The sequence below is a fragment of the Paroedura picta genome, chromosome 11, assembly GCF_049243985.1.
Source record: "Paroedura picta isolate Pp20150507F chromosome 11, Ppicta_v3.0, whole genome shotgun sequence".
Taxonomy (NCBI): domain Eukaryota; kingdom Metazoa; phylum Chordata; class Lepidosauria; order Squamata; family Gekkonidae; genus Paroedura; species Paroedura picta.
In genome coordinates, this window is record NC_135379.1 from 48988517 (window position 1) to 49016453 (window position 27937).

The 27937-nt window shown below is 41.0% G+C and overlaps 1 protein-coding gene across 1 annotated transcript; it reads right to left on the reverse strand.

The window, feature by feature from the left end:
• Positions 1 to 2731: 2731 nt before the first annotated feature.
• Positions 2732 to 25949, reverse strand: INHBA (inhibin subunit beta A). Its single transcript, XM_077303222.1, has 2 exons — positions 25181 to 25949; positions 2732 to 8260 (listed from the first exon to the last, which is right to left on the reverse strand). Exons 1-2 carry the CDS (start codon positions 25566 to 25568, stop codon positions 7383 to 7385), a joined length of 1266 nt encoding a protein of 421 aa, XP_077159337.1. The 5' UTR covers positions 25569 to 25949; the 3' UTR covers positions 2732 to 7382.
• Between the last annotated feature and the right edge of the window lie 1988 nt (positions 25950 to 27937).

The following is a 27937-nucleotide window of genomic DNA, read 5'->3' on the forward strand; positions in this document are numbered from 1 at the left end:
AACCATTATTGACCCAAACTTAAAAATACTGAATTTATTGATAATGCTAAGAGTCACTAAGCACTGTTATAATTTTGTTGTTTACATCATAGGGCAGATGGGTAGAATTCATTATCTAACACTTTCTTCTTTTCCCATTCTGACACATGGATTCCCAACAGAGCAAACTCATCGGGTTGGGTGCTTAGGCACCCAAAGCGGCCAGTCTCTCCTGGCGCAGCGAGCGCTATGCCATGGGGAGGAGGCGTGGGCATCAGTGCGCCAGTGGGTGCACTGATGCCCGCACCTCCCCTCCCCCCCACGGCATGGTGCTGTGGCTATGCTGGGAAAGACTGGCCATTTTGGCACCTGTTGTAGATTTTGCTTAGAAGGTTAGTTAATTTGAACCAGGGGGAAATTTTGATCTTCTTTCTTATGCAAATAGAACTGAAATGGGTAGGTCTGTCAGTGAGTGCTTAGAGTTACCCCTGTCAAACCAATTAAAAAATTAAGGATTTTTTTTTCTTCCAAACATGTCTTTTATTTAAGAAACTACTGGGAACTGATGGAAATGTCTTGCTAACTGTACAAAGTATATATTGCATGCCTTCCAGGTATAAAATATCAGACGGAATGCTATGAAAATAAATAACTTCTAACACAAACAAAATGGAGAACATATCAAACTGTTACTTCTTAAAACATACTGTAAATAATAAAAAAATTACCGATCCTTCTACACAATAAATATTAAGAAAATGACATAGTTGAAATGTACTCATATAAATTAACAACTTTAATTACATTAGCCGAATGGACATTGGTTAAAGCACTGCATGTAGTATGCCAAAAAGAAAAAAATGGAACTCAATAACAATAACAAAAACATTTTAAAAATCCCGAACAAAACAAGTGTCATAACATCTTGGCTTTCATCTATATATATAGATATAGATATATATATAGATGGTTTGTGAATGCTTGTGCATAAACTCACATCAACACACACACACAAATACATATATGCAATTCCCTCAATCCAGAGGTTATCAAGTGCAGAATTATATATCAGATCTCCCCATCTTACCCTTACCCCGAGCAGATGCATAACATTATCTGCTCTGGCCCTGCTGGTGACTTGTTGAGAGAAAACATGGAAGGAGTGCTTAGCTGTAGTCCCACAGCAAGTCATCAGACCTAATGGAACTAAACAGCCTTTTAACTTTATATGTGCCAACATTGCACGTCCCTGCTGATTAGATGTAATTTGCCTCTACGACATTCGTACCTGCAGCATCAGCTCCAGAGGGGAAATCCAAACACTGAAATTTGTTCCTGAACAAGAACGGTGCTTGCTGGATTGGGATTTCTATATGTGTGTGTGTGTGTGTGAATATGTTTGTGTGTGTATATGTGTATATATAAAATAGTGTATATATACATATACACAACCCATCATTAAAGTTCTTTCAAAGAGTTTAAATAGAAAACTAACCTATTACAAATTAACAACTCACTGAATCAAAAAAATAAATAATGAGATAAGCTAGAAGTACAGATTGCTTCAGTTTATGGAAACATGGACTTCACAAAGGTTTCTATCCTTAATACCCCAACCCCTCATACTGAATAACACATTGAAAATGGTGACCAGTGGTCGGTTACGGAGATGTATTCATTGTAAGCCAAGGGTAACAGAATCTGGTTTATAATTTTCAGTACAAAGTTTCAATCAAATTTAACATAGTTGCATTGAATTCAGTGGAACAATTACCATGATAATGTTAGGGCTGAAGAGGGTTAAGGAGTCCTGGTTGACAAAATGCTCATTTTGTACAAAGACTTTGCAAAAAGCTCCAGCAAAGGCAGGTCTGCCCATAGTGTAGTGATGCGCTTGAAGCAACTCATAGATAGGAATCTTGATATAATATAGGAAATTAGTACTTGGAACGGGTATTTCAGTGCTGTAATGAAATAATTGCTACAGAACTTCTCTTAAGGAAGGTCAGAGCTGAAGCCCCTCTTAATTTGATGTGTTCAAGACTGCAAAACAATCGAAAGCCTCAGAAATATTCTGGAACATAGACATCCGCAAGATTTTCTGCTTTTGGCTCAGTGCAGGTACAACACTACTCGATCTCTTAAACTTGGTGAGATGAAAAACTCTCTGCAGGCTCATGGAGGCACCCCCCTCCCTCCTTTTTTCTGTTTTCAGAGCTAACTCTATAGTTGGGAAGAGGGCAAAGATTGCAGACTGTGGTTTAGCACTAACCATTCGACAAAAATCCACCGTGGGCATTAACCTGACAATTGTTTCCAAAACTCTCACATGAGATAAGAGGATGACTGTGTGTTAAAAGATTAACTAGTATTTTATCTGCACTGGGCTATTGTAAACCGCACAGACTGATACATTCATTCTTCCCAACTTATAGGTCAATGTTGCACTTACCACAAAATCAAGTTCTTAAGGAATGTTAGTATCTGAACTTCAGGTTTTCTCAGTAGGTGAGAACATGTAACTTTGGATGGCCTGGAGAACACCTGAGCAGTGCTTAAAACAGATACTGAACAAATGTGTTACTATTTTAAAACCTTCCTATTTTTATTGCTACCTAAAAAGGGCTCTTGTTGCTAAGACCATATGTCCTCTACAAACTTGTCGAATGTGGTAGCAATTTAAAACTCTATTTCGAGGGCATGCCAATTTAATTAAAACAAATTAGTATATTTTTTTGTACTGGAACCACAGTCAGTCTTGATTAATGTTCCAATTTCATATTTTATTTTTGCATATGCTTTTTTCACCTCCCTCTGCTTTGAATAACCACAAATCAAAAACCTATGACTGACTGAACAAAACGAAGAATGAGAAAGAAAGCCCTTTAAGCACTGGAAATGGGGCATGCATCTGTTTGAAAGCTACTGGATAGGGATGAGAAACAGTTTCTTATTAATTTATATACCTCCCACTCTTTCCACTATGTATATCATAAACTTGTCCACCACATCTAAACTTTTATTTTTCCCATTCGTTTGAGAAGTATTGTTCTCTTATTGTTAATAGAGTGAACAGTTTGAACACCATAGAGGCCTATCTCCCAAGTGTGATGGACATCTATTGTAGGTGGATGGATTTATTGTCTTCAACTGGAGCAGAACAGGATTTTCCCCAATGTCTTTTTAGCAAAACGAATATAAATATGGCTTTTGCTAGCATGAAGTTGCCAATGCTGTTGTCCAACAATGAAACAGTAAAAAGCAAGTGATTAACTAGAAAAGGGAATGTTCATTAGTACTAGGAGTGGCATTGTTCAGGGATGTTATTGTTAACCGCTTCTCTAATCTTTCAACCTTCTTCTCTTATTAAGCCTCACAATGCCCTTGTGAGGTAGTTAGACTGAGGGACAGTGTCTTGCCAAAGGCAAGCTGGGTAGGAATTTGAACCTGGGTTCCTGGCACACAACTTCAACACTCCAGCTATTGCACCGCACTAGCCAATATCTCCAGCCTCTTTTTCCCCAGTCTGGGTTACTTTCCATTCCAACTTTTGTTTTCTACAAGTACGTACAGATCTATGCAGCCACATTAAAGACATTGGCACATAAGAGAGCATTGTGAACCCTATTAAGATGCCAGGTCTGTTTTTGAGATCCATAGAATCAAAAGTTCTACTAGATGTAGCTTTTTCTGTCACTTCAGCACTTTGATGAGGAATATCTCTGGTGAAATATTATGACCTTGTAGGTACTCAAGTCTTCTTGTAGTCTTGATCTGACAATCTGTAATGCTATATATACAAATGATAGACCAGATTGGACCTAATGAAGTAACTGGAATGATGCTGCTGGTTTACATAGACATTCAGTCACCTCAGTTCCTTTGCCCTCTACAATCCCACTTCAGCAAGTCAAGAACAAGTTTCAGAAGGACATCCTTTGAATACATTTGATAAGAATGCCTGCATATCTTCTGGATTAATGTTTTTAAAACATCTGTCAATAATTTAATTCTGAAAGCCTTGATATTTAATGGAATGCATTTTATGTAATTCCATTGCAACAGCAATTCTAACAAAGGGTGTGTTTTTTTTGTCTTTTTTAAAAGTTGTAAAAGAAGTGTGGTATAAAAAACCCACTACACAAATGTATAATCCATTAGCTCTACTACACAGGCTGAATACTGTAGAATAAATTAGATTTAGCTATAAGCTTTGATATTTACTTAACAATGGAACATATTATTTCCCCTTCTTCCCCCCTTTCATATTGTATTTAATACATACAAGCACATACATGTGTTTGCATGCACCAGATACCACACTCTTACCCTGAATGAAGGGGGAACCACAAAGAGCATCACAAAGCTGCATGTTTTTTGTTGCATTCATGGACCCCTCCACACTGCCTTGCTTTTTCCCTCTCTGCACCTAACAGAAGACTGGTGCTTTTAGGAGCCTGTCATCTCTTAGGCAGTGAGTACTAGCTGGAAATTCAGTATGCTGGAGGCAGGGTTCCCAGGTGTCCTCCCTGCCACAAGAACATATACCAACTTAGCGGGCTTCTGAATTGGAAATGTAGCCAATTTGCGGGCAGAAACAAGTTTCTGAACATAAATTGTCTTCTTTGGATCATGGCAGCTGAATTTTGGCTGACAATAAAGGTCCTGACTGTGCTTCTTTATCACCCTTCTTGCCCTCAAGGTGCTAACATACTATCTTGGTCAATGTAGATGAGGCTAACCTGTCAATTGAGTTCTTTTGCCTATTGCCATAAGTCAAAAGCACATCAGTGTTTTGCTAGCCAGAAGACTCCTGAATTAAAACCCTCACCCTCAATTGATAATATAACAGAAAGCTGCTACAAAGCTTTCCTTGTATAAATAAAACTTATTAATAGTTATCTAAAATAAGCAGAACATTTTACTTACAGCAGAGTGGATCCAGCCAAATGGTTCTTTTATTTGAAGGAAGGCTCCTTAGGTTGAAGGGAGGTTTAAACTTTGCTGGAAAAATGTGGCTGGATCCGCTCCAATGTTGTGTATGAAAGTTATTAACCTGTGTAGCATTTGGTAAAATCTTAGCCACTACTCAATTTGAATTGAGCTCTTAACAACATGGATTTCAGGATTTCACCAAGAGTTAATCATCACCAAGAGGAAAAATTCTGTTTTCATCTTCTTTCAAGAGTGACAAACTGATTTGCTTTTAAAATGAAAATTTTGGCCATTTGTTGGAGCCAAAGTGAGTAGAGAGTAAATGCATAAGCACTACAGATTGTATGCATTCACACAAAATACTCGAGAACACATCCACATTGACAACCTCAAGAGGACATTTTGTTGCTCAGTCAACATGGGCAACACAGATATCACAGAATGTGAACAGATAAGAGATGTTTGGTATATTGTCCAATTTGCACACCTGGCCTCCATGTTGATATTGTACAATGCCCAGGCAATGTGCATAAATCCCTGGATTGAGATTACATACATTGATTTATCAATGTGGATAGTATCCGATCGACCTTGTTCACATATCAATATTCTTCAACAACATTTGGAAGCTATGCATGTTGACTGAGCAGTGTGGTCATGTTGTCAAGTTGCATACATTCTGTACACCTTCACATGAATGAGCATAATCTCTGGTGGTTATGAACATTGGCCACTCAACTCACATTATCCATGCTATACATCTATTTAAGCTCCACAAAAGTTACTGGATATTACTGTAGGGCTGGAGAAGGGTGCAAAGCAAAGCTGGATTTCACTTAGAACTTTCTACATTTATGCTAGAGATTTTATTCCTTTCATATAGAGTGGTATGCTTTAAAATAAGTTTCTTCCACTGGGAAAAAAAGCATTTAATATACTGTGCTTGGCACATAAACATTCATTGTTTTTAAGAACATTAAAAGTGTAGCCCGAAGTGCTTAAACTGTATATATACATACATATACAAATATAGATTCCCCCTTTTAAAAAGTTGTTTTCCCACAGTGTACAGCTGCTGTACATATGAAGGATTCACAACTGAACTACTGGTGGGCCTGAGACAAAATCTTGATTCAAAACACTCTGATAGAGTGTCTGAAATGCATGGCCAAATCTGGGATTCAGTTTTGAGTTCAGGGCACTAAACAAGTTTAAACCATCGACAAGATCCTAAATGCAGCCAGCCTTGCTGATAACCCCTTAAGCCAGATCCTAACCTATGAATGACACTAGCTAAAAACAGATTGTTTAGAGGCTCACGTAAGTGTCTTTGGTGTACACATCTATTCTTTTAAAGGTATAAAATAATAAAAATTATAATAAAAATAAGTATTTTTGTGTGCTGTAGCAGTTCTTGTATAGCTCACAATAAGTGCAGCCTTTGATTCCCTTCCACCCCCCCAACCACATTCCCTCCCCAAAATACTTGTTAAATAAGGATTAGACAGATTGAACATTATTGTAGTGCAAATAGTAAACAATTTAAATTTTTTTCTCTTTTTTTCCTCTTTTTTACAAAATATAGAAATGTTTGGCTCCAATAGCTGGACAAACATGTTCCTTTCAAGTATCTCGCATTGAAGAAAAAAAAATTAAACATGATACTTCCATTTTTTTTTTAAGTCTGGGTATTTTTTCTTTCTTTCTTTCTTTCTCTCTCTCTCTCAGGTAAACAGTTTCAAACCAACTTGGTTGCATAGTTCTAATGTCATAAGCACCTTTACGAAATGTAACTTTGTATTTTCTTTCATTCTCTTTCTTTCTTTATATTTTTAAACTTTTTTTTTTGCAAAAATAGTGCAGAAGATAAAAGGTGTGTACACCTGCGTATTATTGTCCCCTTTACCAAAATATATACACAAGTGTGTTCAGTCTGTGCACGTGCCTTAAGAAACCTGCACATACACATATGTGCACACTCACTGCTTCCTTGGTAAACTGATGGGAGAAAAATGCCAGTGAATGAAGCATTCATACACATGGCTTTTCTAGGAATATTTTGGACTTGGCATCCAAATTGCTGTGATTTAGGCAAACTGTCAGGGCTTGAATGCATAGGTAACGTAAGGAGAGAAAGCATTCCTCCCCTTGTTGCTGATTAAGTGTGAAAATACTATGTAATAAAATATGGATCATATAAGAGAAAATGCCCTTGCCCGCACCATTTGAATGTTTCTCATCCAAGCCCTGGTAAATGATACCATTCTTCTTTTCTTTGACTCTCTCTAAGTCATTAAAAAAAACAAAAACATTGGACGCTATTTTAGAAATATAATTGTTTTTCTGGAAATGTGGAACCCAGTGGGTCTTTCCTGTTTCATGTTCTATTTTTAATTATCTTGTTGAAACTGGTAGAGAGGCAGCCCCGAGCATATATGCAGGTGAGGGTGCGCTGTACGCGTGCACACCTATGAGCACCCACATTCTTCCACGATCATGTTCTGGATGTCCTTTTTGATGATGTTCTGCCCATCGTCATAATACAACATAGACATGGGCCGCAGCTTGGTTGGTACACAACATGACTTGAGGTTGGAGATAGGACTGTGACCTCTCATGCGGTAGTGGTTGATAACAGTGGAGTGGAAAGAAAGGGTTGAGCCAGATGTACCTGCAATATGGGTGGGGCAGTCTCCTTCACAGTAGTTGGCATGGTAGCCTGATGGGGCAATGATCCAGTCATTCCAGCCAATGTCTTTGAAGCTGACGTAGAAGTGCTTCTTGCAGCAGATATTGACTTTGCCATCACACTCAAGACCCCGCCTCCTCCGTCTGTGCTGACGATCTTCTGAATGTCTGGCTAGCATCATCAGAAAGGGCCTGTGCGATTGTTCTTTCTCCTCTTCGCCTGTATTTTCACCTCCTTCCTTCTCCTTCCCTTCTACATCCTCTTCCTTTTTTTTCCTTTTGCCCAGCAGTACCAAGCTGGCTCCAGTTTCTTGGCACTGATCGCAAGCAATCCGCACATCCAGGGCATTCTTTCCCTGATCCAGAAGTCGCTGAACACTGCTAGAAACGGGGAAGATGTGCCAGGTACTTTTGCGAGTGTCTACCGCCTTTTCAGAGATAAGCATTTCTCCCTTCTCTCCCCTTAGTCCTCCATCTTCCATTCCTTGGGAATTGCGCTTTGATGGTTTCTGCTGCTGATATAGCCGGATGGTCACTTTTGTCCTACTCCTATTGGCTTTAGAGACTTTTAGAAAGAGCCACACATCAGCTTGGGCCACCACTGACAGCTCACTCCCTTCCTTGGAAATTTCAAAATGCAGCATTTTCTTGGCAGGACCTTTAAGACACACACACAAATATGAGAAAAATCAATTAGCAGAGACACAATGTACATTGTTCTGAAACGTACATCACACTAGGAAAAGACAAAGTTAAAACAATAGACTCTTGACTGAGATGTCTTTGCTACTGTTGCTCGTAACCAGTTTAAATGAGACACTGGGCACAGTGAAAATGCTATACAGTGCCAAATTCCATGTGGCCTGGAATCATCTTTAAAGGTTCTTAATTCATTTTCATGAACAAAATTTGAACGTCACCCCCTCTATTTCAGTCATGGGGAAACTGGCTGGTGAACAAATTAAAAAAAAAATCAAAACTGTTCTCACTTCTACAGTATAAAATATCACCCTTGTTATGACAACCACTGTAGGCGTGGCCCCAAAGGCTACAAGCACACAATTGTTAACCATAGCTACCCAAGGACAGATAATTATCTGCAAACACACTGTGTGAGGGCCGATGTTTCTCTTTTATAAGTGGTGATGGGAAACAACTGCATTCATAACCAATGAGATGAAAGCGTTGGGATATGCAGTTAATTCTAAAAAATAATTGTGTATGCTTAATTTCCTGTTTGTAGCTCTGAAAATGGGCATGTTTTCTGAATGTCTTTTGATCTTTGTTGAGGGACAATGCATAAATAAATAAAATAATGCATTTTTGTTTTAATTGTCACATATTGAAAACAGGGAACAATTGTTTATCATGCCTTAGTTTGGTGATATTGGGGGTGGGGGTGGGGGTGGGGAGTGAGCAAAGAGTTGAATGGTTATACCTGTCCTGCCCATTTTGTCCCACTACCTCTAAAATGAGCCGTTTTGCAGGAATTAAAAATGAATGAATGAATGAATGAATGAATGAATGAAGACTTTTTAAAATGTAATCTATATCTGTGGTACATGTTAGGGGCTAAATATGTATATATTGCCCCAAAGGGAAAAGCAGTGTCTGTGCTTGCATAGACACAGCTCAAATAAATAAATCTGAATCTTACAACATGTAGAAAAACCTGGCCAGGGATACCAAGTGATCTAGGATGCTGGCTATTGCAAGTCCCCCCCCCCCCCAATCACCTGATAGACATCACCAAGCCTACTAGTAGCACTTGCCACTTCAGGCCCACTTCATCGCTTGACTGGCAGAAAATACTCATCTCCAACAGGTTGCCCACAGCTTGTCCATAATAAGACACTGACACCAGTGTATTACAAGCACCCAAAATGAAACTATTTGCCAGCGTATAAGACGACTGGGCATATAAGACGACCCCCCAACATTTCCACTCAAAATATAGAGTTTGTTACATTACATTACAGTACTATGGGCCACTATGGGCAGCTATGTCTATCCCAACTGAAGTGCACTCGGCGTATAGGACGACCCCCCCCCCACTTGGAGGCATGTTTTTCAGGGGGGGAAAGTAGTCTTATACGCCAGCAAATACTGTATTAACTTTACATCCAGTTACAATATTAAATACACACACGAAACATTCACATAGCAAATGCTGGTTAAAAATAAGATTAGTACATAAAAACATACTAAATGTACCTAATTAAAAATAACTCTTCCTTATATTTATCTTCAACTAGTGACAATATATTGGTATGGCTAGTGATCTAGTGCAACAAAATCTGGGGAATCAGCTCAACAAGACTTAGGTCACCTGAATCTATACCAGCTGAAGATTCCGAACATTCTTTTAATGCAGCCCACCACCCACATCACTGATTAGTCTGGCCCTGAGGCTTATGAAAGAATATAACTATCTCTAAATCAAAGAAAAGTGTTGTAGACTTCTCCTGTGCTTTCCTTGATATGGAGAAACAGTTAAAACCTTGTGTGGGTAGTTATCAAATAATAATTTTAATTAATTGTCCTGTACAATGATTGTAAAAAATTGCCCTGTATAAAACAGTACTATTTAATATTAAGGCGCTGTAGAGGTGTGAGGTAAATGTGAAGTGCTGTGAATGTGGTCATGCTATAATGTTTGCAGGCCACTGGTTAGGGGTGCCAGGACCTCCCTGGCCACCAGAGGAGGATGTGGAGTAGGGTGGCCAGGCTCAGGTCAGGATAGTCCAGAAGATTTGAGGAGAACAGGAACCTCAGAGGGGTACAGTCCCATAAAGGCCATACTCTGAAACATTTGTTTTCTCAGGGAAACTGATTTCTGTAGTCTGGAGATCAGCTGTAATTCCAGAGGATCCTCAGGTCCCACCTGGAGGCTGGCATTGTATACCTTGGGCAGGCTGCCAAGTAGAGGCACTAATGCCTATTGTTTCCAAGGGAATGGTTGTCTCTGTCATATTTATAAGGGGCAAAGAGATGTAAACTGCTTCACTTTTGACTGCTTATAATTGGTCATAGTGGGCAATATAATCACTTTTATTGCCCTTTACCAGTAAGAGGAATGCCTTAGAAATAATCAGTTTTAATTGGTTGAAGAGAGAGAGAAAATAGCCTGACTTCATCAAGGGAAGTCTGAGCAGAGAGTTCAGTCAGTCACGAATAGGAAACTGTCAACTGAGAAGAGATGTATTCTCCTAGGTGTAACACTGATGTCTTTTATAGCAGGGGTAGTCAACCTGCATTTACTGGCAGGGGCTCATGGGAACTGTAGTCCATGGACATCTGGAGGACCACAGGTTGACTACCCCTGTTTATAGTACAAGTCAGTGAAGAACAGGCCTGAAGGAAGATTTCAGACCAATTCAAGCAATGTGCAAAGGCCTTGTTCATGATGGAGGGCAGAAAGAAGGGGAATTGATAAGGAAGGAGAACTATCACAGGAATTGCTACCTCCCATAGTTACAGTAAAGCTAAAGGAAATAGTCAAAAAGTCGACCTGCATAATAAATATCCAGTTGAATATCCATAGAAATACTTAGTTCTTTAATAATAAGGTAAATGTACACATGAAAAAAATATAGAATGAATCAAAAGGAGCCAGGTGGAGTTTAAATATTACAAGCAAAATCCACCAGAAAGTTAATAAGAGTTGTTCACAATGCTCCTGTACTACTCCAGTTAATTATTCTGTGCCTTGCACATAGGGATATTCCTGTGCATTCTACCCTAGGGAACTCTTTCATACTTAATCTATAGTGGATTACTCTATAGTGGAATTCAGATAATCATCTCTCTTGACAGTTGTTAAGGAAAAGCAGAGTGGGCATTTGTTCAAAGATACTTTGGCATTCCATCTCATTAACTGAAGCAGTAGTATTTATTCATCTATTTGCACTTGCTACTGGTTAATTCACTGGATTGTGTCCTCTATCTGTGTTCAAACAAGAGCTTCCTTTGGAAGCAGAAGTTCAGTGGTTACATGTATTAATGTTAACGGGACATTGATTCTGAAAATGAAACACCTAGAACAGGGGTAGTCAAACTGCGGCCCTCCAGATGTCCATGGACTACAATTCCCATGAGCACCTGCCAGCAGCTCATGGGAATTGTAGTCCATGGACATCTGGAGGGCCGCAGTTTGACTACCCCTGACCTAGAAAAACATATAAACCTGTTAATCATAGTAAATATTCTTGATATTTAAATGAGTACAACTAAATGAATAGCACTTTTTCACATGAAACAAATATATACAAATATTTTAAATTAGCCAATTTTAGATATTATAATTCAGAAATAAAATGTGCAATATGGGGAACTCTTACTTCAGAATTTGAAGGGCTTGAACTTTTTCAACCTCTTAATTTCATTTGGTCAGATATGAACTTATGTCAGTTTTTTTTTAATTGCCCTTGCATGACTGACGGCTATTAAATATTAAATATTAACTTTCACATATAGTGGCTTTCAGGGCATCCTGGATGGTCTGCACATTATCTATTTAACTCAGTCCTGGGCTCCTTGGAAGTTTATCAACACCCTTCCATGAGGCAGTCAGTACCGGCAGACAAAAGAAAGCCTGCCGGCCACTATGTGGTAGTGCCACACAGAGCATGCCACGCTGTATTACAGGGTACACATGAAGTACACAAGGAGATGGTGAAACCCAGCAGTCCATTTTAATGGAATTTGCACCTTAGGACATGGCCCAACATCTTGGCATTCTGTAGCAGATGCCCTGGTAATTTAGTTGGTGTGGAAAGCATCCTCTAATAGAAAATCCAACAACCACTATTATATGCATTAGCTCTCTGCACTGCCATTTGAAATATCGAAATACTGTTTGCGTGACAGTTAATTAATGTGGTCAAATATCAATTCTCAGAAAAATAGGATTGAAATCAAGGCTAAACACAGATTGGATCCTACATACTTGAGGGACCACTTACTTCCTTATGCCCCCCGCAGAGCTCTTTGCTCTCCGGGTAGGAATCTGCTGATGATCCCAGGACCCCAGGAGGCATGCCTGGCCTTGATAAGGGCCAGAGCCTTTTTGGACCTGGCCCCTACTTGGTGGAATGAGCTCCCTGAAGAGCTGCGGGCCCTGTCGGAGTTCTCTGAGTTCCGCAGGGCCTGCAAAACTGAGCTCTTCCACCAGGTGTTTGTCTGAGTCTGGGTAGCAGTCCTGGGGATTAAGATTGGGTTCCCCTCTCCCCTTGGGGTCTGGGCCATTATTAGATTGGCCTGACTCAACAAGTCCCCAGTAACAGCATCCCAAACTCCATCAGCAATCTTTGGTCCACCCACTGGGCTTGTATGTGATATAAATTAAATTGTACTTTGCCATTGCTTGGGGTTGAGTTTTACAATGTTTTTAATAGGTTTAATGGGGGGTTTATTTTATTATATGGATTGTATACTAAATATTGTAAACCGCCATGAGCCAATTCCAAATCCAATTATAAATAAAACAAATAAATCAAATGTATATAATATTTAGCAAATCTCTATGAGCGTTCAAGGAGCGTCTGCATAATATTTGGCATTATACTTCTCACAAGATAATTTTAAGGAGCAAGTTTGCTTCCGCCATAAATAAAACTTTTCTCACATTGCATTTAGAAGAAGAGTTGGTTCTTATATGCCGCTTTTCTCTACTTGAAGGAGTCTCAAAGCGCCTTACAATTGCCTTCCCTTTCGTCTCCCCACAACAGACACCCTGTGAGGGAGGGGAGGCTCAGAGAGCCCTGATATTACAATGACTAGCATGTTCCCTTCAGGATTATCTAAGAGTAGATTAAGATTAGCATTCTCTAATGCAGTGATGAAGTGTAGGAAGATCTGACTAGCTGACCTGTTGATTTGCAGAAAGCACCATTAACTTCAGATCTCAGAAGGCCATCTTGAAGTCTCACGCATGTTTGTGTCTCCAACCACAAATTTCCGTTGCCAGTAGCTAGTCAGAGAAGGGGACTATTGTGCAATGGAGCTAGATTTTATTGGAACCAAATCATATGAGTCAAAACCAACTGCAGAATCTGCTCTTAATTTAGCTTGCTGTGCCCAATTCTACGGCAGCAGCAATAGTAACTCTTCGTTAAAATTAGCATATTTATGAGATGATTCTCTTGCTTAGGTATATAAACTTGCAACTGATCTTGTTGTCATCAATGACTATTATCATGAGAGTAACCACCAGCATGGTATAATGTGAATCCCTGCTCTGCCAAAGTAGCTTACAGCAGTGGTCCCAAACCCCCAGTCCTCCCTGGCTGCTGCCTCAGGGGCTGCCCTGCCACTCTGCCGCCAGCTCACATTTGGTGCTCTCCAGAGGCTGCCGTGGCTGGGGCTCCCCCTCGGCATGGCACTGTGCAGCTGCTGTTGGCAGCGCCCCCCAGCGGGCGGCAGGAAGTCAGGGGCGCCGGTGAGAAAGCAAGTGGAGCAGGGGCTCAGGCAGCAGCAGCCATGTCCCTCGGCAAAAGACTACCCCCCCCATGGGCCTCAGTAAAATTGTCAAGTGTTGACTAGTTCCCAGTGATTAAAAGGTTGGGGACCACTGCAGGTAGCAGCCATGGGCCTATTACTCTCTCTCAGCCTAACCTATCTCAGAGGGATTTTGTGAAGGTAAAATGGAGAAGGGAAGAATATTAAAGCCATGTTGGGTCCCCACTGGAGACAAAATGGAAAATAATGGGGGAAAGATAGCTTTAAAGGCTCAGAAGGGCTCTGTGGCTTGATCCGCAGAGTATGAAGAAATTTGAATTTGAATGAATTAGGCTCGCAGGCTCAATGTAGATTATTTCTGAAGGATTGATGTTGTGATGTGGGTTTGCCTTTCTCTTCCTCTCTTTCTCAATGCTTCTTGAATTATAGCTTTCTGTTAAAATGTAACATGTCACAACTGGAGGAAAATAAGATGTGGTGTCAGTCTTCCTTGAAACTGCTACAAACTCTACCAATAGAGCATGACATCACATCCAGGTTTCCCTAGGCAGTGGCCATTTTTAATTTGAGTCTTTTCCCGCCTTCACTCTGAGCAGGGCAAGAAATGTCTGTGGGCTGTGGGAGGCTCCAATTCCACTGGAGGGCTGTTAACTCTATATTGTACCCCCATATCTGAAGGAGTCTGAAGAGAAAGGGCAGGAAAATTATTATTATTATTGTTGTTGTTGTTGTTGTTGTTATTATTTAATTTTTAGACCGCCCTTCTCCAAATAGGTCTCAGGGCGGTTTACAACATAAACAAAATAATGTAAATAATAATGATAATGATAACAACAACAACAACAACAACAACAACAATAGTATCATCTCCTAGACCGCTTATGCACTGGAGGTTTCATGCCGAGCTTCAGCCTGGAGTTTTAGTTGTGGCAGGTTGCCCCACCTCTTCCTGCACCCACACGGGGGAGCATTTGGCCCGGTGCTGCTCATCTGCCCCTGATTTTTGCTCCTGCACAGGAGCTGGAGCAGTGAAGTTCCCAGCGCGTAAATGGTCCTACTAAAGCACCAATCCCTTAACCATAGCTCTCAGATTTCCTGGAAATCCATGGAGAGTTAGGGTCAGAAATATAAAATAATTACTAGGGTAGGGTGCTTTGGCGCCTGAAGCGGCCATTCTCTCCCGGCACAGCCAGCGCCGGGGAGGGGAGGCACGAGCATCAGTGCACTGGTGGGCGCTCACACGCAGGCGCGGATCTCCATACCTGCATGTGGCCGCCTGCCAGTGCACCAATGCCCACACCTTCCCTCCCCCCCGCCACGCTGCGGCCCTGACTGCGTCGGGAGCATATGGCCGCTTCGGATGCTAAAGTGCCCAACCGTAATAATTACAGGTGCTTATCACTGTCAGCATTTCCAGGTGCAATTCAGTTTTTTTTTTCTCTTCCCTGTATCACCCTGATATACAAACTTGAATCAGCAAAGAGCTTTTGTTCACACAAGTATTTTACAACAAATGTTCCACTGGGGCTACTATTGTGTTGTTTTTTTTGCGTGTTCACAGGAAAGAGTGTCAGTGTAATCCTAAACACAGTCACACCCTTCTGAGCCCGTTGACTTGTTAGAACGCTTGTTAGAACAATGTAACTCTTGTTAGAATTGCCTTGTAAATGTGTCACAGAGCTGTGCAGCCTAAAGAATGGTTAGTATGATTCATGTTCTCCATATTCTTTAATCCCCAGCTATGGAAATGTTTTTCATTCTTCATAATTTTTCTACAGAAGAAGAGAAGGCATCGATCAAGAATACATGATGAATGTATTTCTTCCATTTCTCGCTTGCCCTTTAGTCTGGGTCAGGTTCTCAAGGTAGATCTGATTACTGCACGTTATTTAAAACAAATAACTAGGCCTAGTTGCTCCTGTTCCGGCTGAAACTTCTGACGGAAAGCTGTACTATACTTCTTTTGTCCTCTTTGTCAAGTTCTTGCTTTTTATGGAAAACTTTATCCTCGAGTATGTTGTCCCTCTGTTTGACTGTGTAAACTGTAAACTGTGAAAGAGTACCTGATATATTCAAAAATGGTAGCCTATTATAATTGACTTTTTCCCAAACTGAATTAATTCTGATGTTTCTTACTCGCTTTCTTCTGATATGTGAATATGAACTTTACCAGGTGGGAAACCGTTCAGTGTAAGAGACCTCAGCTTTGAATTTCCATTATTCAAGCCTGTTTAATTTTTTGTTTTATTTTACACTGTAAGTGAATGATTTTTTCCCCATATAAGGCAAGCTATTGGTTTTACAGTAGCATACTTTTGACTGTGTTTAGGTGTGTATATATAACACATGTAAATAGTGAAACTACATTAAAAACTCACTTTGCGTAGCTCTTCATGTCATTCCCCAACAGGCAACGGAAAAGACGAGATTAAAGCAGGGGTAGTCAAACTGCGGTCCTCCAGATGTCCACGGACTACAATTCCCAGCTGGCAGGGGCTCATGGGAATTGTAGTCCATGGACATCTGGAGGGCCACAGTTTGACTACTCCTGGATTAAAGCATAATTTCTTATGATGCAAGAGAGGCTGTTATGAAATAACTGTTCAGAACTCTTGCCAGTCCTGGCCTTTATAATTTTTAGCACATTACCAGTTCCGTTCACACTATCTTCCTTGTCAGTCCTTTGCAAAGATACCTTGGTGGCAAATTGTGGCTGCAATCCTAATGACATTTTCCTGGGAGTAAGCCCCATTGAGTAAAATGAAATTTATTTCTAAGGCTGCCTGCTTAGTAGAGACTAGCCTCCTTTCCTGACATCACAGGGTAAGTTTTTCCTACACCATGATGGTGTTCCCTGAAATGTACCGTACTTTGTTTTTTGATTTAGGAGTAAATTGTAGCCATGTTATAAGGGCCATTTAGGTGTTTTAGGCTCTTTGTTTTTATGTGCTTCTATCTTCTGGATTTTTATTGGATGGATTTTTAATAGTTGGTTTTGAAGTAAATAGTAGCTATAAGGGTCATTTAGGTGTTTTATGCCCTTGGCTTTTATGTGCTTTTATGTTCTGGGTACTAATTTTACTGACCTCGGAATGATGGAAGGCTGAGTCAACATTGAGCCAGCTGCTGGGACCAAACTCCCAGCCTCATGGTCAGAGCTTCAGACAGCATTTCTGCCACTTACCACTCTGCCACAAGAGGCTCTACCTATGCCATAGAATGGCTTAAAATCTTCACCAGCAGCTGTCAACTGTAAAGGCTAAAAGAGAAACATGGCAAAACAGCCTTGTTTTGAAAGATAGTCTGCGGTTTTGACCCTCAAAATGATAGTTTGTACCTTTATTTCTACCAGCAGATGCGCAGAATAATCCACCTGTCCTTTCCCTGAAAGAATTTGCAAGATGTATGAGTTCTGTTAGTGTCTTGCTAGTGCAGCTACTGGAATATTCCAGATGTTGTTCCCACCTGACCATGCCACCTTGCCATGTGAAAATGAAATGGATCCAAAATTTTAAGCTGCAGCGCATTTTAAAGGAAACAATACAGGGAACCAGTTGCCATAATGTTTAAACTTGGAAATGGCGCATAATGTACATCTCTATACTGCATTTATACTCTGACTTTCTCCTTATTGGGAACCCAGAACAGTTGCCGTTATACTCCTGTCCTCCCACTGAATCATCGCAACCACCCTTTGTGGTAGGTCAGGCTGCAAGCAAAGCTTCCATGGCAGAGTACATATTCAAACCTGGGCCTCCCAAATTTACATCCAACCCTCTGATCACTGCACCATGCTGGCTTTCATCATCACAATGGTTTCGGGTGGCTTATCTGGGAAGATGGTTAATTCGGATGATATTTCTTTTACTAGCAATGTAGAATTTTTTTTTATCCCTAAGCAAAAGTTGATGCTTTGAAATTAACAGAATGGGGTTTGTTGCAGCTAGCTTTTTATACTGTTTCCCATGAGTGTGGATGGTTTTATCTGAATTGAGCGGCTTTGCATCCTAGATACTGTACCATATACCTATCAGTTTAAATTCTAACACTGGTCTCACAAAGTTGGATGACAAGCATCAGCCTTTTGTTTGCAGAGGAATAAACGTTGGGCTTACTGTAACAACCAAGAGTGATAGCATTATTTGCAAACTATGGATTTAGCTCAAATGTATTTATTTAAAAATCATTTAAATGGCTTTTACCCTGTCTTGCTCCCCTCTGGGTTCCTTGTCTTATTCTCCTCTCCTCCGTTTGATCTCTATAACACTCTTGTGAGGCTGAGAGTTGGACCCAAGAACAAATAGCACTCATGGCAGAGCAGGAGTTGAAATCAGAGTTGTGCAATTCAGCCACCGAAGCGGCCGTTCCCGCCTGTAGCAGCCAGTGCCGCACCACGGGTGTGGGGAGGCACAGGCACCGGCACACTAGGAGACACGTGCATGCAGGCACAGAGCTCTGAGCCTGCGTGTGTGCGTCACCCGGTGCGCCGGCACCTCCTCCCCTCGCGGCGCGGTGCTGGCTGCTACGGATGGGAACAGCTGCTTCGGCGGCTGAATCACACAACCCTAGATAGGGTTGCCAATGTCCAAGTGGTGGCTAGAGATCTCTTGAGATTACAACTGAGCTCCAGGCAACAGATACAGTTCACCTGGAAAAAATAGCCATTTTTGACATTATACCCCAATGAAGCTGCTCCAACCCCCCCCCCCACACATATATCCAGTTATTTCCCAACCCTAGATTCAAGCTTTGGTCTACACTGCACTCTAACCCAGCCTTTCTTAACTCTTTTTACCATGGGAAAATCCCTGAAATATTTTTTGGGCTTCGAGAAACCCCAGAAGTGGTGTGTTCTTGCAGAATATGGTTGGGAAGCAGAGCTGTGTAGATGCCCACTTGGGGCCCCTCCCCTCCCACCTCCAGAACCATCATTGGCCATTGGGGGAAAAATGGGTCATCATGACCATTTATGGTCGTATCACCCATTAAATATCTAGCCATTTTTTAAAATGCACAAGCAATTGATTCATTCCCATCCATTCAGGAAACCATTCCAGGGCCCTCACGAAAGCCTGGTTGAGAAAGCCTGCTGTGACCATTATTATACCACACAATCTAATATAATTCTCCAGGCCTTCATAAACACTCCTCTCCTTTGAAGATGCACATCTAACATATGAACACTTAGTAACATTTCTATCCACAGCATCTGTACATAGCGGCTGGGTGAACAATGTCACGTAAATGGCCAAGCATGTATCTCTGCAGGGTCATAAACACTCATAATTACACATCCATTCATTCATGTATGTGTTTTTCACAAGAATTGTTTCTTTGCCGTTTTCTCATGCTGCTATTAGCAGTTTTGTCTGTTTTCTGTGGGTGCCACTTCCTCACCCCTGTGTGTCATGCTGCTATCATACACAGAAACTATATCATAGCATGGGCCAAGTGATATAGACCTGCAATTCACAGAATGATTTGCCAAATAGGCCAAAGAGGAAGGAAGGCAAACCACGGATCAGGCCTCAGTTGCACTGAGAATGCTCACCTAGCAGTGAGCAAGAGCCATCATAGCAAACGGTGTAGCTTCTTTCGTATCAGCTGCCTTTAGACCAGGCTGTTCCCCTATATCCTGCCTTAATGGACTCAGCCATAAGCTATTTCCAGCATTGCTGTGAAAGTATAGCATCGGCTGCTTGCACTGACCCGTGTGTGGAGTTCTATGTAATTATCATGCCTGGGAAAGGGGGCAGAGCCTGGATGCCTACTTTCATTTCAAACCGGCTCCTTTCTCTCCCCCTTCAGTCCTCCTTGAGCGTGGCAGGGAGGTATGGCCATCTGACACCACTGTGGGCTAATTCTGGGGCTCCTTGAAGCCTGAGAAATATTTCAGGGGCTCCTCCAGGGTTAAGAGGTTGAAAAAGGCCTGCATTAAACCTTTGAAGAGGGAGAAGGACAGAGGGCAGTCCAAGCCATGCCCTTCTCCTCTCAAGGCTGCAGGGCACAGGTAGGTCAAAATGCCGATCTTGGACCTCAAGTCTACATTGAAATTGGACTGTGTCGCAAACTGTTGACAAATGCGAACAGACTGTTCCTACCCAGAGGTACCAGACAGCTGAAGGTGTGTGGTCTAATAAAAGCCTTTAGGGTTGAAAGACAAATTGATCTGAAGGCAACAGTTTCGGAGTCTGAAATGATTGCTTATCTCAGGTACATGCTATCAATGGAGCAAAACCCACATCACAATTTTTTTTTAAAGAAAATCTTGGCTCTTTCGGGCATCTGTCCATAACTGCTTTTGTAGGCACTTGTATATGGACTTGAATGCTCACGCATGCATCTTTTCATATGTTCCTTTACCATACTTGAACTCTGAGCACCGTTCTACAATGCCCTTTCTAGTTTATATCTTGTATGTTTTATTCAATGTTGAAGGGCAGCTTTTTCAAATTATATTTAGAAGAACTGTTTTAATAAAGCAGTGAGTTGGGATTTTTTAAAACTTGCTTGTTATAAAGTTTATTTTTTGAAATCTGAAAAAAAAAGAAAGCTAATTCTGTGACAAGAAGGGAAAAAGGGGGGAGGGACAGGAGAGAGAGAGCAAAAACTAAGACCACTTAAGTCTACAAATTGTAGACATTCTCAGGGCTTTTTAAAGACAAAAGGCATCTATGACCTTAATAGATGTATAGTTTTCTAAGTCTATCAGGAAATATCTAGTCCAGGGGTGGGCAAACTGCAGCCCTCCAGATTTCCATGGACTACAGTTCCCATGAGCCCCTGCCAGCAAATGCAAACTGTGGCCCTCCAGATGTCCATGGACCACAATTCCCATGAGCCCCTGTCAGCATTTGCCAGCATTCTCATGGGAATTGTAGTCCATGGACATCTGGAGGGCTGCAGTTTGCCCACCCCTGGTCTAGGTCTAACAGTTTTTATCTCCTCCTCCCCTTTCCTTTTTGCCCTTTTTCTTGAAATCACTTTCACAACTCTGATGAACTTTGAACAGTTATACTAGTTAATTCAGGAAGCTTCAGATAAGCCCCATAATTGTTGCGTTTCAGAGCCGGTTGGGTAAAAAAGTGACTTGTAGCGAAGCTAACTTGTATGAAATGCAAGAGGAAAGTCTTTGGAGTGCGCCCTCTTGTGGCTCTTTGCTTCTCTGTTAATTATTAAGTCAAGGCAAGTAAATAGCATGGGATATTTTTTTAAGTGAAATGAATCATTCTCCCTTTCAATAAGATTGCTTAATTTAAAACTCGCATCTGTTTATTTGCTAGTAAGTCTTTCAAAGAGAGAAAAAGATAAAAGCCTGTGCATGTTGACTTGAGAGAAAGTCCCACAGAAATCAAAGCAAATTTTTAGGATCTTGAGATCACAAAGCATCAATTGCCATTTCCATTAGATCTTATGATTTACCATTCATCCTAATGACTAGAATGTCATAGCTACCTCCTCCTGATTATTATTGACCGGCATTAGCAACCTAGTTGATCTGCCAGTTGCCTAGAATTGCAATTCAGTATCGGTTTGTTGTTTCATTGAATGATAAAAGCGGCTACTGGATCACTCCAATTGGCTAATAAGCTCTAAAAATGTTTTAAAAAAAACTCATTGGCCAGCAAAATCCATTTATCATTGGCTGTCATCAAAGTAACCAATTACTGGTTATTCTTCACAAGGAGTATTTCTTCTGCCCTCTAAAGACCACTCAAGTGCAATGGTTTTGGCAGATTTATGCTCACAGCAGAACTGATCTACATATGTTCTTTTGCATTACTAATATAAGGTCATAAATAATCTTCCACAATACTTTGTTAACAATATTGTTGTGTATGTTGAATCTATAAGAGCATGTTAGAACACAATTTCCCCTAACGCTGGAAATCTTTTATCCATATTCAAAGTTATGAATTTCACAAAAGTCTGCATGGAATTCTAGCAGCACCTGCCAAATATTTGCCTGATCTCTTGGGTATCAGAACACCTGTGCTCTGGGATGAATGAATTCAGTCTCCTTCCTCTCTCTTTCTATACTATGTATCCTCTTTAACTGTGAAATTTAGTACAGAGTCCAACATAAAGTAGATATCTGTACATACATGCTTGCTGTTTATCAGATCTGTATTATACTGAAACTCTGGAAGATATCATCATCATCATCATCAACTATAAAAAGTGAAATACTTGGTGTTATGTTAACGTGCTGCATAATTTCTGAGAGTATTAAGACAATGCTATCAGGTCTAGCTGCTCCTTTTGTAAGAGAGAGATTGCTTTGATTTTCCTCAGTATTCAATTGACAAAACTAAACTGTGTGTTTCCATTCATTTTCACTGATTCTCTACTGCCATTTTTTCGTATGGTGGTTGCTCTGAGTTACAGCAGTGTGGATATCAGCCTGCTAGGGGGAAAAATATTTCCCAACTCATACTGTTCTACTCAAGTAGAATTGGAGCATATCCTATCATTGGTTTTGGCCATTCAGGATCATTTTTAGTGGCTTTACCCATAAATATAAACAGAGGACTGGATAAAAGGACCCCAACACTACTTTAGAATCTGATGTTCACCTTTACCAAATCATAGAAGCTTCATATCACAAGAAACAGCATAAGATCTGTGACTGTAAGTCAGGAAACATATTTTCGGGGAAGGGAGCTATGTTAGTCCGTTACAGTAGAAGAAAATTTGCATCTAGCAGCATCTTAAAAGACCAACAAAATTTATCAGGATATAAGGTTTTGTGACTCAAAACTGACATCCTCAGGTGCCCAGCAAAATTGGATTTGCCTTATGAACGCTTATCCCCTGGAAAATTTGTTGACCTCCAAGAGCCTAACTCTCTAGAATAACATTTTCTAGATTGTTATACTCCCCCAGGATTAATGCAACCAGAAACAGTGTTCAAAAGCAAATGTCCTTTGTGCATTATCTGTTTTACACTCCATTAAAAAAAAAACTTATTGACCGCCACAATCTCAGTTTTAGAAGAAATTGGCAGAGAGAAGAAGATGACTTGGGGGGGGGGGGGGAGGGAAGTCAACTTTCCTTTATCTAGGCTACATGTTGTATGGGGGAGGGGTTCAGTAACATTCAAAGTGCATCGTTGTGAAAGGAGAGGCCTAAATAAACTGTTGCACGGTGTGCACTCTGGACATCAGGAATAAGAGGGCATGAATTTAGTTGTCATCACTGATGTTTCTCCAATATGCAGTCTGAGGCTGGTTTAATATTTGGTAGGTGTAACACGGAGAAATAGGCAAGTAGCAGGGCTATTGGTCACCTTCTGCTCAATGGAGCAGCAACTATTAATCACGTGACCATGTAAGCCAATGGGAGTAAGGATTCCAGTTTAAGAGTGTCACTTTTAAAGCGTGTCACAATCGCCTTCAGAACCTGGCTTCAGCAGAAATGCTACACACCTCTGGGACCCACACAATGCCTGGAAACCACAGTTTGTCCCATGTATCTTTACTCTCAGCTGAGAGAAAGAGAGAGGATGTTGTGGAAAACTGGATAAAGTGTCTGCCCATCGGATGGATTGGCCGTTTCTTTGCTCCTGAACATTCATACCTTAAATCAGGGGTAGGCAAACTGCGGCCCTCCAGATGTCCATGGACTACAATTCCCAGGAGCCCCTGCCAGCAAATGCTGGCAGGGGCTCCTGGGAATTGTAGTCCATGGACATCTGGAGGGCCGCAGTTTGACTACCCCTACCTTAAATGAACAGAGCTGTGCAGACTTCCGGTGATTATAGGCGCTGAGACTTCTAGCACATCCTTTGATATGGAGAGTGTGGGTTTATTTATTTAGATAAGAGCTGCACTGACAAGGACATCCACCGCTATGACTTCTTGTACAGTTGGAACTCATGCGGCTAGCAGCAGGAATGTCTGCTCTTAAAGCCATACATGCTTCCCGGCATGTCTCTTTCCAGCAAATAGAACATCTGAGTCAACAGGTTTTCCAGGGCTGGAAATTTTGAGAGTTGCTTTAATTGTTTATATTTCTGCAGCAAACTTTTAAACAAAAATGCTCAGTGTGCCTGTACATACTTTGCCTAACATATGCTAAGCTGAGAAAACAATAACATTCTTTGCAGGCTGTCTTGGCAACAGAAAAAAAAAATTTGGTCTAACTAGGCAACATATTTAATTTCTACAAAGTTTTCATGAGTGGTTTTGAATCTATTGTAGAGCAGCAGGCATATACAGGTAAACTGATTGTGTGAGGGTGTGTGCGCGTGGGTGTGTGCATGTATGCATGGGAAGGGTTGCACAATATACCTGCCAAATATTGCTATCTACCCTTATGAAAGCGGTGGTACATATCTGTCCTTTGGTTATGGTGAAGCAGTAGTGAGCAATTGCTGAGTGATATCATGTGAGACACATCATGTAAGATACATCTCTTCTTTTTTAAGAATCGTGGAATAGTTCAAAACACACCCTGTCAAGGTTGCATTCTTTGGCAAGGAACTCTTGGGAACACCTCTCTCTCTCTCTCACACACACACACACACACACACACACACATTCTCCAGTGCGCAAAAGTCAGCATTACGATTTGGATTGCCTACAAGTATTTGTCCTAGTTACTACTGAGCTTTTCTGACAGTAGTGGTTAACACTTTTACTGCCCTGAACATTTACTGGCAAGAGTAACAATTGTTTATAAATGTCTACTCTCAATTTGATGCAACAGCTAACAGCTTTTATCGTGGGTTGCTTCAGATTTTGCTTTGCCATTCTCCTTTGTTCAGAGTATTCCTGTCTATCCTTTTATAACCACCAGCCTTGAGAATCCACACTCACCCCCCTCACCCCAACGATCACTGTGTTCTCGTCACCAATGTAGTAGGAAGAGCCCACTTACTCGGAATTTCAGCCCTAGGCTGCTAGATAGCTCCCCTCTCCTTGGCCGGCTGGGTTTAGTAAGCGTAAGCAACTCATCTAAAGCCAAGGCTAAATTCTAGAGCCTGAAATTCCTTCATGCCTTCCCTCCCTCCTACTTCTCAACCTGTAACCTCACAGAAAGCATTACTGTTGCAAAGCAAAGTTAACTGTGACTCTGACAGAAGCAAGCCGGAACCCCCCCCCCCTTTAGCACCCACCTGATTCCGCAAATGTTATGATCTCTGAAGTTTGCTCCACAAGTTCATTCATTTCTGTTCTTCTTCCAATGTCATCCTCTATTTCCACATAGCCATCCTCTCTCACTTTTCCCACATGGAGTTTCTTGATGGCATTTAAAAGTGCAGCTTTGGGCACCGGCTGAGTGATGTTAGGTCTGTCCCTCAAATGCAGCATGTTCAAGATGTGCTTCTTTACAGCTTCCACCATCTCAGGTTGGGAGCTGGGCACATCCTTTGAGAGTGTGGCGAGGGCACATGATGGACAATCAGTGACCGACATCTGCCCCTCAGATCCTGGGGTTGGGGAGCTCCTCACTATAATCCAGCAAAGCACCACCAAAAATCTTCTCTTCAGAAGCAAAGGCATCCTTGCAGCAAAAGCTGTTGTGAATTCCCTTTTTAAAAGGCACTGCTTTTTCTTTTCTCCAACACACCACTTTTCTCCACACACAGAGTTTTTCTTCTTCTTCTTCTTCTCTCTCTCTTCCTTTCTTTCTTCTTCAGCAAATTCTCTGGAACAAGAACAAAAAGTTTCCTGTGAAGTTTGGTTGCAGGTTCTCCCTCTGCATTCAGTTAAGTGCTATAGATGTTTGTGACTGTCAGTGAGAGGAGTTCTGACTCTGTCTCAGAGTGGGAGAGACACACACTGAGAGAGAGAGAGAGAGAGAGAGAGAGAGAGAGAAAGAGGAGGACGGATTGGCCTAAAGTGAGTGAGTGAATGAGAGAGGGAGGGAGTTTTGTCTGTGAGTAAAAGCTATGATTAGGAAGGGGGAGGAACAGCCCATATTCTGACAGGCTGCCTTCCTTATGCTCGCTGCACTGTAGCACACACCTCTCGTTTAAATATCACCACTATGTTTTCTGCCCTCCACATCTCTGCTTTTAAGTCTTGATTCTCTCTTTTTTTTCCCCCTTGGATATGTTCATCCTGTTCCACACTCCTCCCCTCCTTTTCCCAAGCCCCAACAGCTTTGCTCTGTTTCCATTCTTAGTTTCTTTTGAGTGCCTCAGGTTAACGGAACGGGATGAGAATGAATGAAGGGGAAAGACGGCCCTTCTAAGCACTTTTCTGATGAGTTAGGGCTGTGCAAAGGAAGTGCTATGCGGTGTGTGACCTGGACAACATTCAGGGAAATATCTCACTGCTTTCTGAACGTAGCAGAGAAGAGGATCCCACTTGCCCAGTCTCTCTTAGATGCCGTAGGTTATCGACACTGGCAAGGCATCTGAAGACAGTAAAACAAAGCGTTTGTTTAGGGGGGCTTATAATACGCTTCATATTTCTGAGAAGCAGAAAACAGAGAGGCACTGAAAGGCCCAAGTGGAACCTAGTTGTGTTCTGTTCCCAAGTTCTATGTTACAGTTCTTTGCAGAAGTTGCCAACAAATACACTGAGAATTAAGCACTGCCAAAACTATGTGCTACGGCCAAACCTAGACATCCGTTCTCAGCTTTTACCAAACTTAAGGCAAATCCTTGATGATTCCTATAGCAAATTTTGCCCATGTTAAAAAACGGAGTAAAGAGTAAGTGAGGTCACAAATATCAACTTTGTACTCCACACGCCAACTCCTGAATAAAAACGTAGCTTCAAGCAACACAACATAAATGTCAGACAAATGGCAAAAATGCCTCAGCTGCAGAATAAAACATAAATCGTACAATATAATAAGGATTTTTGATTTTTGGAATACCAGATAAGGGCCTAACTCTCTGTAGTAAATATACAGGTACAGTATTTAATGGAAATCCACTGAGGAGTTCTGGCCTCTAACAGTATTTTTCCCCTCTCTTGCGTGTTCTTCTGTAGTGAATAAGTGGTACAGAATGGGAGAATCTCCTTGCACCCATTTATGAAGTCATTACGCTTTAATTACCTTATATGTGGTATGGTCTTCAGTTTCTCATAGGACATTCACTTATGGAAATATCTCCCATATAAATTTAGAATAAATCCTGTGTATTTCTGTAAGGAAGCTAGAAAAGCCAATTGAAAGAAAATGACAAAATACATTTTCTCTATTGGAAAAGTCTGAAGAAACCAGATAACTTTTTGAACTTCTACTATCCTTTTCTAACCTGGGCAATGGGTATTTTCTAACAGTGAGAGAGGAGAAAATAATTTTCCTTTCTGTATCTTGCTTAGACCTTGTTGATCACACCTTTTAGGTTTTGACATGGTTATGCTTAAAATCAAATGTCCATTTTCAATGCAATAATGGTGTAGCAGTTTCCATAAACCTTAATGACAAAGTACAGATTGTATTTGAATTTTCCACAGAAACCTTTAAATATTATCTTTTAAAACATGAAACTTAGATTTTTTTTTTTTACCTTTCTGGCTTTTAAGCCTCTCCAGAGATCTTTCTCATAGTACTTTAAGAACTGTTTCAGATTCTTCAGTTGATCTGGACTGTACAGCTTTCTACTGTATTTCCCATGTGTGTGCTCTTTTATTCATGGAAATCTGTGTTGTGGGATGGAGCATTTCCCAAATTGGCTGGTCCTTATTACATCAGCGTATGAGTGTTTTTTCCTGTGTGAGACATACTTTTATCTAATGGAAAGTCCTATTTGCCCAGTATGACACAAGCCTTTGTATATTGATCTAAAACTGTAATTCTGCTACACTCCACTGAAGTTATTTCCAAGCAAACTTACACAGAACTAGGAAGGCCACACCTTGGAAAAAATTAAGCCAGATCAAAGGCAATCATGAATTGACCACTGGTTCTT

Coding starts and splice junctions, on each gene's coding strand:
- INHBA (XM_077303222.1), bottom strand. CDS start 25,568: ATGCCTTTGCTTCTGAAGAGAAGATTTTTGGTGGTGCTTTGCTGGATT. Junction 8,261..25,180: donor CATAACATTTGCGGAATCAG/GTGGGTGCTAAA, acceptor TGTGTCTTAAAG/GTCCTGCCAAGAAAATGCTG.